The sequence below is a fragment of the Beta vulgaris genome, chromosome 6, assembly GCF_026745355.1.
Source record: "Beta vulgaris subsp. vulgaris cultivar EL10 chromosome 6, EL10.2, whole genome shotgun sequence".
Classification (NCBI taxonomy): Eukaryota; Viridiplantae; Streptophyta; class Magnoliopsida; order Caryophyllales; family Amaranthaceae; genus Beta; species Beta vulgaris.
In genome coordinates, this window is record NC_079207.1 from 2,583,866 (window position 1) to 2,596,466 (window position 12,601).

The 12,601-nt window shown below is 33.4% G+C and overlaps 1 protein-coding gene across 1 annotated transcript; it reads right to left on the reverse strand.

Moving 5' to 3' along the window:
* Window positions 1-1,938: 1,938 nt before the first annotated feature.
* Window positions 1,939-7,124, reverse strand: LOC104894974 (hypothetical protein). Its single transcript, XM_010681364.4, has 6 exons — window positions 6,551-7,124; window positions 6,386-6,431; window positions 3,777-3,891; window positions 2,888-3,618; window positions 2,589-2,693; window positions 1,939-2,483 (listed from the first exon to the last, which is right to left on the reverse strand). The coding sequence occupies exons 1-6, from the start codon at window positions 6,625-6,627 to the stop codon at window positions 2,127-2,129; spliced, it is 1,431 nt and encodes a 476-aa protein (XP_010679666.1). The 5' UTR covers window positions 6,628-7,124; the 3' UTR covers window positions 1,939-2,126.
* Window positions 7,125-12,601: the final 5,477 nt, after the last annotated feature.

Here is a 12,601-nt window from a genome sequence, read left to right on the forward strand (position 1 = left end):
TGTGTGGATAACAATGATGGGAATGGGAGGAGAGAGAGAAGTAGAGGGGAAAAAAAGGGAATAGTGAGCTTATTGTAATCCAAATCTTTTTAATATTGGAAAGATTTGGTTTATTAAGAGGTCGTGTGGTTCATTATTTTTGGGTTTCAAAAAACGGAATCAATTATCGATTCCGTTTCTTCTTGTTTGGTTCAACTCCACATCAATCCCTTATCATTACATGATGGTAATGGATTCCCTCAATTTGTTACCTTCCCCTCCTCCTCAAGTAACAAAATCCATTACTTGAAGTTAATGGTTACCCTTCATTTCCATTACTTGGCTTGAACCAAACAATTAACAAAGATAACCATTTTTGTTACCATTCTCCTCATCTATTTGTATTCATTCCCTTTTCATTTCATATATTGAACCAAACGACCCCTAAGAGGGGAGAGAAAACAAATCCTGTCAATTCTCTTTCTTTTCCTAACCATGTTGTATTCAAACAAAACAAAAGGCAATTCCTCTAATTTCATTCCTTTCCCTTTCCCCCTAAGTTTATATTCAAAATAAGGGGATGTTTGGTTCACGACAATGAAAGGAAAAGAGTCTAAGAAAAGGGGAAAAAAGGAGAGTGGAAAATCAAACCCTTAGATTAACTAGGTTGTTTGTTTCAAAATATGTAAAGGAAACTCTATAATATCACCACCCTTATACCACCACTTGGTACACTTTCTCTGCCAAATTAAACCACCTTTGCCGCCACTCCCTTCCCTTCTTTCGACACCACCGTCATTGTCCCCTTTCCCCTCTTTGGTCGTCGGTGCTGCCCCACTCCCCTTCCCCTCCTCTGTCGCCGACGCTTCTTTTCTTTCTCTCTCTCTCCTCACTTTTAGATGCAATATATTGGTATTTATGAATGGTTGGTGGTTGTGCTGCCTTTGGTTGGTGGTAGCTGAGTTGGACTTTCATGGGATGGGTTTTTTGGTGAGTCATGTGAGTTTCGCAGGGTGGGATTGTTTCTCATAGGGTCATGGTTGATTTTTGGGGGTGGTTGGGTGGTTTTACAGGTGTGGGGTGATTGGGTTGGCCTTTAGCGGTGGTGATTGGGTTGGCCTTTGGTTAGTTTTTCAACTGTGGACTGTGGTGGTAGATTTTAGGGGTGGTAGAAAATTCTAGCGGGTGGATGGCGTACTTGGCGATTGGTTTGGGGAAGTGGTGTTGGTCATGATTGATGGGGTGATGGTGGGTGGTATTGTAGTTGGATCAAGCAGTGGTGAGGTGGTCAATGGTGTTTCAAGGAAAGGGTAAGTAAAACCTCGAGATAAGGTGGAGAATGGATGTAAAGGAGTTTGGGGTAAGGATAGAGTAAAAGGTTTCATTGAATTGATCAAACAAACAAAATTTCCTTATTCTTTCCTAAATACCTCAAATCGTAGCGTCTCTTTAGAAGATTTTTATAATTGACTTTAACAACAAAGAAAGTTAATATTGATTCTTATCAAAACGAGTTCTATATGAGAATGTAAAAAACTTTTTAGTAATCCTTTTGATCAATATATATTTAGTTTGGCTAAATTGTAATAATTCTTACAGGCAACCTTCTAAAAATATTATATATAATATTACAATATAAACTAATATTTTTATTAAAATGGACAGCTATTTGACTCTTCTCACATTCTCGTACAATAATTGTTCTCTTATGAACTTATTCATTATAGTTAGCCCGACTTAGCGATATTCATTATATATTTGAATAGTTCTCGTATGAACTTATTTTCACATTCACTAGTTTGATAAGGGTAACAAATAAGAGAATTGTGAATCCTTCTGAAAACGGTATTTGTTACTTAACAATCATACCAAACAATTAGAAATGGAAACACTTATTTAAATCCGTTTCCTACATCAAATTTTTCTATACCAAATACCCTCTAATACTATAAAGATGTATTTACGAAACTAAGGAAGCCCTGTCTAGTAGATTATGAAGACATTCACAATTCATGTTATTTACATGTACTATAATGCAAGACGTCCGCCATATCCTATTACTTTACACCTTCCTAACAACTACATGCATCTTCTATCGTATTTACATATGAGCTGAGGTTGTAGCTTGAGAGAGATTTAAGTTTTAATTATGACCACACAGGTCCGAAGTTGCCTGAAATTCTCTCAAGTCGAGACCATAGGAAGCTACCTAGCGATAGCAAACTTGGTCTATCTTCCATTTCACTTGTGTTACTATTATACTTTTTGTTGGGTGTTTTATCATGCACCACAACACTTCCGTCAATCTTTTGCTCTATCGCCTCCACCATTTCTTTGCTTATCTTTCGACCTGAAATATCAGTGACGTAAAATGTTCCAGTAGCCTTTTCACCACTAGTGCCGATCTCAGCTCTTGTTACGGATAGCCCATACTCCCGAAAAACTCTTGTTACATCTGAAAGTAGTCCTATTCTATCCTTGGCAGTGATTTCTACTCTCAAACCCTACATAAAAAAAGTACCAAACATGAAACATTACATCAATCTCATATTCTCATGCATTGATTGCGAAAATGAAAGTTTAGTTTTTCTTCACTCATATATATATACCTGTGTGCCTCTTCTTTCTACGGCAGCAATCAAACATTGTCTTACTCTTCGCCTCTCGTTCTCAGTGTCCAATGTGCATCCGTCTTTGCGTCGTACATAATACTCCTGTGATATGATGAGCATGTATGAGCATGTGATCATACATAAATCCAAATGAAAATTTCTTTTCTCCATGAACCTAAACTTATATTTTTAGATCTGTAAATGAATTTAGCATTACTAAAGAACACCTGCAATCAGCAGGCGAAAGCTGATAAGTACCTAACCAGTTTTATTTAGGGAGAGGGAGAGAGAGTAACCTGAACTGCAATGGAGGAGTTGGATGAAATGGCTGCATGGAACACCATGTATTGCATATCGGTGAGGGCACATACAGTGTCAAAAAGCAGCTTCGGACGGTCTTTACACCTTATATTTACCACAGAATACCCTCTCTCTTTACAAGTATCTATTGATACATGAGTACATCCACAGCTCATCCCATGAATTCTAGCATACTTGGTCCCTTCACCACCACCTACACTGCCACCACAATCGCTACAAGTCGCATAGTCCTCGTCAGCCACCATCAGTTGGTGGAGCCTCCGCTCAGTATGGGTCTGACTGGTGGAAGGAGTGGTCAATCTCACAGTTTGCTTCTCACCGTTCTTATGATGAGCCTCCACAACAGTTTGTAATTGTTCTTGTATGTAGGAGAGGCGCTTCTGATCTGTGATGGGTTTCCCCATCTCTTGGTCGTCCACATAGATGATGCATGCACCACGGTGGTTGTGGGTCCATGCAACCGCAGCACTGACATTGCATCCCAACTCAGTAAGCACGGCTGACACTTCGGATAGCAGCCCTGGCTGATCTGTCACTGTCATCTCTAGGGCCGTACACTCCATTGCCACATGCCGAGGTCTCACCTCTCTACCTGGGCATATTTGTGCCTCTTTTGAATTCCTCTTGGCACATATCGCCTTCTGAATGTATTCAATGAGAGCTTCATCAGTGATCTTCTTCCCAAATTGGTCCGTCACATGGAAGACTGATAATAAAAACATGCAATGAACACCAACACACATGAACAATTAGCTCATAATCAAAATTTGAAAACTATGAAATATGTGACACTCTTAATTTCAAAGGATCAAAACAATGAAGACTCTTAGAGATAAAAACAATGACGTGAAATATAATACTAACCGTCCATGAACCATCCACCATCAGAGCAAATGTATGATTTAGATATAAAAAGGTCTAGATCAGTCAAGATTTGTACAACTTCTAGCAGAATCCCATGCTTGTTTGCACTATCCACCTGCGTTTCACATATAAGATTTAGGAAACACAAACATAGAAACCTCCAAATTGAACTTTGATTAGCATGAAAAAGTTATCCACATGTTTCTCTATTAATGTTTCGTCTTCATATCTCATACGATGTAGACAGTTCTGTTTATAATAATATGCTTTAGCATCCCATCCAACAAATATGCTAATAGAGAAAGAACCCCTTTTTTTTAGTTTCCACATGGAGTGCTACACTACAACTTAGATTCAAGTCGCTTAATTCTCTAAAAAAAACCTTCAATTTTGAAACATTTTACACAATTATATGACAATTGGCATTGATCTTGTTTTGAAATAGGTTAATTTTTGGATTAAAACTAGTTATTAGGCCCGGGCTATTCCCCGGGTAAGAAAAATTTCCATTTATTAATATTGTACTTTGATATGATAACACTAAATACAACTTGGTCTAGTGGTTAAAACTTTAGTACATGAACCATGAAGTCATGGGATCAAAACCTATACTATGCAATTTCTAAATTTTTTAATTGTACATGGATTACATGAACTAAAACTCCCTAAGGAGAGCGTCACGTGACACCGTTCCTCGTTTACGCACGCCATTTAATATATTAGTATAGATATAGATTGTCTAATATGCATGGTTTCTTCCGCTTTTTCTTAATAAATACATCATATTAACTTTTTGCATTAATTAAAAACTAAATTTGACCAAATTTAATTATTAATACTTAAAGATAAATGTCATTATTTTTAATAATTATTGGGATTATTTCAAATATATTTCCAATATACATTTTTAAAGTTTTTAATTATGTAAATAAAAGTATTAATAGTCAAAATTGTACAATGACGAATGTATCTAGTCGATATGACGAAGTATCTATTAGAAAAATCAAGAAGTGTGAATCGTATCTACTTTGAAGACATGTTTCTTGGCAGCCAAACAATCTCCAAAAGTATTTACTTTTGATTAGTACCATGTAGAATCCTTGATGGATCAGCTTATGACGATGCTAAAGACCTTTTTATCTAGTTGAAATATTCTTTTTATTAGTTTAGTTGTGACCTTATCTTTTTAAAATATACACATCCCAAGATATACAATGTTCATTGCTAGTAATAGAAGTAATTATTGAGTTGAATCTATAAGGCACTTACATGCATATCATCAAATATATCTATGGCGTATAATTTAAACTAGAGTACTAGCTAGATATTGTAGGGAGCACAAACAACATAATTTGTTGGCATGAGTCTAGTTAGTTGTTGCCAACAAGTGGCTTTTTGTATCTATGCTGATATGAATAGAAGTTGAAATTGAAAGGAATCAATGTAAATATTGGCTTATAGATCAACTACGCACAAAAAGACATTATTCCATGGTGATGTAATCCGTCCGAATATAAGTTGATAAATATAAATAAAAATTCAACTGATTCCTTAAAGTTTTTCCTATTTTTCGTGTTCATGTGTCGGTTAAAATTGTTCCTCCATTCATAATGTTCTAAGTTTTATATTATTAAAATATTCTTATATTTCTATTTTTTTTTTACTTTTAACAAATAGTCAAAAAATATTTTTTTTGATAACTCCCACTTTTTTTTTCTTGCTTTGTGATGCTAAACACATAAAAATTCAACTGATTCCTTAAAATTTTTCCTATTTTTCGCATTCATCTATCGGTTAAAGTTGTTCCTCCATTCATAATGTTCTAAGTTTTATATTATTAAAATATTCTCATATTTCTATTTTCTTTTACTTTTAACAAATAGTCAAAAAATATATTTATTTTTTTTATAACTCCCACTTTTTTTTTTCTTGCTTTGTGATGCTAAACACAACCTATATCATACACCCAATGTTTTTTCCCTTCTTGTTGCTCATTTTTACAAATGAGTAATGCGCAACAAAATAGCCTTGGGTAAAAACTAACCCACGTGTATAATATAAATTGCAGAACTTGAACATAAAAAAAGCGTATATACTTATGCTTTTATAGTCGATGAACAAAACCAAAGACATTGATGTAAACAAGATACTATCTCAACCCCCAACTATTGAAAACCTATTAAAATTCACTCAATTGACATCCACCTAAAAAAATTTTCCATTTCACCAAAGAAAAAAAAAATTCTAAGCTCATGTTTTGCTAGATACTTGAACACTTAATCCCACTAGGCCACTAATTTATTAGTTGCCAATTAGCTTCCCACCATACAATGGCCTACATACATACCATCTACCAAAACAATCATTTTTATTTTATTAACATAAAGTAGAGCCATAATATATTAAAAAGCTTTCATAATGAATGGTATCTCTTGTTAGTTGGTTCCACCTCTATTAATAGATGGAATATAGAATCCCTAAAACAATTACACATAAAATGAAAACATAATCAAGATTCAAGAACCATAATTAGATTAAACAAAACTTTAAAAACCTTCCAATAAATAAATAAATAAAAAAAAATATCTGGCGGCTCTAAAATGTCTAACCTTGATAAGGGTGCAATCTTTACAAGCTTCGTTGTCAATACAAACCCTAAAAGATCAACCCAGAAAATCATTAAAAAAAAAATTAGTTCTACAATTATAAAAAAAAAAAGGCGAAAACTTTGAGCATAAATAATCCAAATGTTATAAGATAGGAAGAACAAAAACCTTGGAGGATTAATATGTTCGATCAAAGATTCGAACTCGGGATTAGAGTAAGGTCTGTAGTAGCAAAATCCTTCCATTACTTAAAATTAAGAACTTTATAATTCTCCTTTGTTATTCTGAAAAAAACGAAGCAAAAGAAATGAAATTTCTCAATGAATTAAAAGAAACCCAGAAGATGAAAATTATAACAGTAATTATTATTGGGGTGTGAATGAGTGGATTGAAAATTGTTTATATATGGAAAAAAAAAAGCGGATTAATATGGAAAGAAGAAGAGAAAGAAAGTGAAGTTTGTGTAATTATGAGAAGAAGTGAGAAAAGTGTGAAGCGAAAATTGGAGACAGATGATGATGAAGGTAAAAGATATTGGAGTCTGTTATCTTGGGAGATGAGAAGAAGAAAACAGAGGTCGAGAGGAGAGCGAAAATGAAGCAAGATGTGTTTTATATATGTGATGGATTTTGAGAGGAAGAGATTGGGATTCCTAAAGAGAAGGGGATCCAGTCATCAGTCAACCTGTGAAAATAACAGATTTAGATCATATTTACTATATCTTAGTTTTTAAAATTTGGAAAAATATATCTTTTAATTTACTTTACAATTAATTTATAGTTTAAGGAATTTTGATTAGCTAAAGAATTAAAATCCACTTTGCATCAAATTAAGTAAAATATTTATTAGTTATACTTAGTTAAGAAAATTTTGTGTATAATTGTGATTTTCAAAAAAAAAAATTGAAAGTGGATAGAGTTATTCACATAATTTTATCTCTATTCTATATGTCAAAAGGGGTAGGACGCCGAAAAATAGAAAAAAAAAGTAAATACTTAATTTAATAATAAAAAAAAAGTAAAAATAGAAAAGGAATTACCTATTAATTAAAAAAGTAAAAAAAAAAAAAGCATTATATAAAGAAAAGTGTCGACAATTCAAAAATTCCTAATTTATTATATATAATTAACGATTAATTTAATTTTCTATGTATTTTTGCACACATCGTGTGCATATAAAACTAGTTTTTTTTAAGGTAAGAAGAAGGCGCCCTATCCGGATCGAAACCTCACACAGATCAATCTGGTTCGGATTTGCAGGCAAGGCCCCTTGGGAGTAGGGGAAATAGTAAGGGGAAATAGTAAGCCCCAAAGTGCCTTTATTGGAGTTGATCCCACAACTACCTTAAGGTTGTGAAATACAAATCGAGGTTGTGAGATATAAACCAAACCACTAGACCAAATACTAATACTTGATTTGTAATTCACATAAATCGGTTATCTCAAACTACATGTTACTAATGTTAATATTTCACTTATTAATAACAAATTTAACTTATCATATATATTCCGATCCACAATATCATATGATAATTTTTCTGAGGGAGAGGCGATAGCTTAGTGGAACCTCAAATTTTAGGAGTATTGCCTAAGATTCGAATCCTCGTTCACTTATAATGGCAACGGGCTTTTGAACCTGTCTAAGCTAGTAGCATAGTAGGGGTTGGTCTTCAGATCAATTATTTTTTCTAATATAAAAAAAGTTATTTTTTTATTTTAACATATAAAACACGATAATGACTTATATGCACACTTTATATATAAATATCAAACGAGAAAGACATGGTAGCTCAATTAAATACACTCCAAATTATATGACTTTTGCTTGGGGGGGGGGGTTTGGATTGATCTTACTAAATTTCTAGGTTTAGATAAAGTGCATCTACCCTTAAGTGGCTTTTGTCACAAGTTCACTGAGATCCTATATGATTATCAACTTTTATGAGTTGAGTTAATTGATTAAGTTCAATTTTCCCTATATAGTATACCATGTTGCGGTTATATTTTAGTCACTCAAGGATAACATCAATAATAGTATTTTATTTTGATGTGTATTACTACCTCCGTTCTTTTTTAATAGTTATATTTTTATTTTTGACACTATTTATAAATTTTCCTTTGACTATTATTTGTGAATTATGGTTAAGAGAAAATATAGTCACGTGGGATCTTGTGTAATTCGTCTCGATATGTACTTTTAGAATATGGACTTACTATAGTTTTTACAAATATAAAATTAGAAATGTAAAAACTCAAAGTAGTGTATCGACATGCATAAAAAAATATAAATGTAACTATTAAAAAAATCAAAGGTAGTATTTTTTAGCTAACGTTTTGCATTTTCATGTATACTTTTTAATATTGAGCATGAGTGTTAGTTTAATCAATTTCTTTTACTTTTTAACACGTCTACATGATAGATAATTAAAATGTTTCATCATATTGATGTATTAGAATACAGAAATTGCATAATCTTCTAATTAAGTTTTGTCGTCTAATAATCACACTTTATTTATTTATATATATCACTCTTTTTCTTTTGTTTTTCTGATCAACTTTTACTTCCCTTTTCCTTAACAAGAAAGCAAATTAACAAAATACTGTCTCCGTCCCAATTTATTTGCTACATTTTGACCGTAGGCACTATCCACGTCATAACTTTGACTATCTTTTATTCCATATACATAAGAAAAAACATAGTCATGTTCGATCTTGTTTGATTAATTCGTCCCAATTTATATTTTTCAAATATATAATTTTTATAATTTTTTTATATATGTAACTCAAGATATTGGTGTTTGAAGTCGCATATCGTAAATTGTGATAAAGCAAATGTAGCAACTAAATTGGGACGGAGGGAGTAAATGATTTTCCCATGGTTTCCTTTAAATCGAAAGTAAATTGACAAAAAGAAAAAAAAAAATCTAATATCTAAAGCGTAAAAATTGAATAGTAGGCGACTCGCTTGCTTGCAACTCCAATGAGTGAAGGTGAAGACATTATAAGATACCAGAATGTTGGTCAAAGGAAGGATAGTCAATTCGGGAGATTTGCCACGTATACTCAGATGCCAGGTGGCAAGTTATCATTTGACAGCCTGTAGTTATGCGGCAGCTCGCTTATGCTGCTGTTAGCACGTGGCTGCTAAGCAAACGAATTAGTCATCGCAACCTATTGAGAGCATCTATTTGTAGTTCTTTTAATTCCCAGATAAATATCAGATAAATTTATATGACCGGGAAATAAAATTTAGAGCTTAGCAGTTAAAGTTTAGAGTTTGATGTAGAGGTGATCATGAGCCGGACCGAGTCGCGACTACAAAAATATTTGACAATTTTTTTATATAAATGTGTTTGGTAACAATTAACTGATTGGTAAAGGTTTATTATCATTTGTTAATTTGAAATGCTATTTATAGGCAATTTAATACATATGTTTAGTATTATTATTAGAGGTAAAAAAGTAATTGAACATTCTTTTACCTAATCCCCTAAAGAAAAAGCTCCTATTAGGAGCTTTTTCATTTTGAGAGTTTTATTCCAAAACTCTGTTTAAAACACTCTTTTACCAAACACCCCTTTTAAACTTTTCGACTAGTCAAAAATCAAAACTCTAAAAGTGGCCAAAACTCTATTTTGCTCCAAAACTCTAATGGCCAAATACCCTTGTCAATAATATATGTTTTACATTCACATTACATTTTCATACTCTATTTAATTAACTATCGTTTTATTCTTTCTTACTAAAGGTTTAGCGTTTATATAAATCTTATTCCTTCTCACAAAATTAAGGTTTATAATAGCATACAGCTTCTATCTTGTATAAAATCGACTAATCATAAACTTTTTATAAGTCCGCCTTATTTTTTGTTATAAAAGGATGACTTTTCAAGTTAAAGTTATCGTCTTTTAAATTGAAAGAGTTTAACATTAGAATCTTCATAATTATCTTAGATTATAAAAAGAGAAATATATCTATTTAGGCTCATTTTTTTGGATTAAACTTAACTCATTGAACTAAATTAATTGTATTAGACTTAATTGAATTAAATTGTACTAAATTTAACTAAATTGTACAGATTCTACCGAACTGAATTAAAATTGTGAGAGGAAACTAACTAAATTTTCCCAAATTTAACTGAATTTTCATAAACCGAACCGAACTGAATTTTCATTAATTCAATCCAAAAGAATGAAGTCTTAATGCCCTGATTTAGATTGTTTTCATGTAGATATGTTAATTCTCATTTATTAGTTCAGCACACTAGGGGAAAAAACATAAAGGGCTGCGCAGGAAGGGCTGCGCTTTTCGTAATAGCGCAGCCCTACTAGTGAAGGGCTGCGCTTATTTAAAAAAGCGCAGCCCTACTAAGCAGAAGGGCTGCGCTTTTTTAAAAAGCAGCCCTTCTGCTTAGTAGGGCTGCGCTTTTTTAAAAAAGTGCAGCCCTTCCTGAAAAAATTTGAAATTTCGGAATCGCGGGCTTTGAAATATTGAGCGGGGATTCGTCAAATATATTATCCCTCATTCTCTCTCCTCTCTCACGTCCCTCATTATTCTTTTCCTCCTTCTCTCTCATCCTCTCTTCTCTCTCAAAAACTCCCATAAACATTTGCGACAAAAACCTTGAAATGATTTGCACTAAACATGGCGACGGAGTCCGATTGACTATTGTGATACCTTTTCGGAAGCGGAACGAGCCAACGAGTCAAACTCACTGCTATGCTGTGATGTTTAGGCTTTTTAAGCCATCCGAGTTCGTTTAAACCTCCAAATACCCATTTTAAGTTTTTCCGAAATTTTTTTTTCCTTTAAATTATGTATTTGGGTTTTGTTTTATGTATTTAACCATTATTAGGTTGTAGTTCTTGTATTTTTTCAGATCTATAATGTTCTTGTATACTTCTCTTTGTTTATATATTTTGATTAATGTTCTTGTATACTTCTCTTTGTTTTGATTAATGTTCTTGCATGTATACTTCTCTTTGTTTTGATTAATGTTCTTGTATACTTCTCTTTGTTTTGAATGTTATTCTTATATACTTCTCTTTGTTTATTTTGATTAATGTTATTCTTGTATACTTCTCTTTGTTTATTTTGATTAATGTTATTCTTGTATCACTAGTGGAAAAAAGCAGTAGGGCTGCGCTGAAAATGGCATGTAGGGCCGCGCTTTTTGAGGGCAGCCCTTTCCATCGCAGCCCTTCAGTATTCAAGTAGGGCTGCGCTAGAGAAGCGCAGCCCTTCACAACGAAGGGCTGCGCTTTTTTGAAAAAAGCGCAGCCCTTCGTTGCTAGAAGGGCTGCGCCTCCTTCACAAGCGCAGCCCTTCTTGCTAGAAGGGCTGCGCTAGTTTAAACTAGCACAGCCCTTCTTATTAGAAGGGCTGCGCTAGTTTAAACTAGCGCAGCCCTTCACTTTATAGTTTTTTTTTTTGGCTTGCACACAGCCTCCACATACCAGCAGCACAGCCTGCACCCACACACCAGCCCCACCCCCACCCATAACCTCCCTTGGACAAGAAAAAAAATGCAAATTGCAATACGATAATATATGACAAGTGGAGAAAGGTAATAATTAACTTCAAATATATTAAAATAATGTAAAAAGTGTACATAGGATGATAGAAACTAGCTAGTAGTACATTGTTGGAGCGAAAATCTCATCCTATGCAATCATCGGTAATGTGGGACGCCAACTTATCCCGAACTTCGTCAATTTCTTCTTTGGTGAAGTTCCTCAAACGTGGTATGGAACTAGCATAAACCTTGCAAAACAACCAAGGAATAAACATATACAAAAAGTCAATCATTTTACCGTAGTTAGTACTTCTAAAAATGACATATATCTTCCCGAAATGGAATCAAAATCAAATGCAAGCCTAAAAGTCTACACACTAGTTATAGTATATCTCATATAATCATGTTCAAAGAGAGTTAAATCACTTCATAACTACATTTTGGGAGCGAAAAGGCCAAAATAGGTCAGAAATGGCCTTTTCGTTCCCGAAATGCAACCAAGAACAAATTAAAGCCTAAGAATCTACATACTAGTTATAATATGCCTCATATAATCATGTTCAAAGAGAATTTGGGGTTAAATCACTTCATAAGTACATTTTGGGAGCGAAAAGGCCAAAATAGGCCAAAATAGGCCGGAAATGGCCTTTTCGTTCCCGAAATGCAACCAACAAGAAATAAAAGCCTAAAAATCTACATACTAGT

Bases quoted from the DNA above. Each gene is read 5' to 3' on its own strand.
- LOC104894974 (XM_010681364.4), bottom strand. From the start codon at position 6,627: ATGGAAGGATTTTGCTACTACAGACCTTACTCTAATCCCGAGTTCGAA. The intron at 3,619-3,776 runs GTTAGTATTATA...TTTTATTATCAG, and splicing joins TGGTGGATGGTTCATGGACG to TCTTCCATGTGACGGACCAA. The intron at 2,484-2,588 runs GTATATATATAT...TTTTTTATGTAG, and splicing joins TAGAAAGAAGAGGCACACAG to GGTTTGAGAGTAGAAATCAC.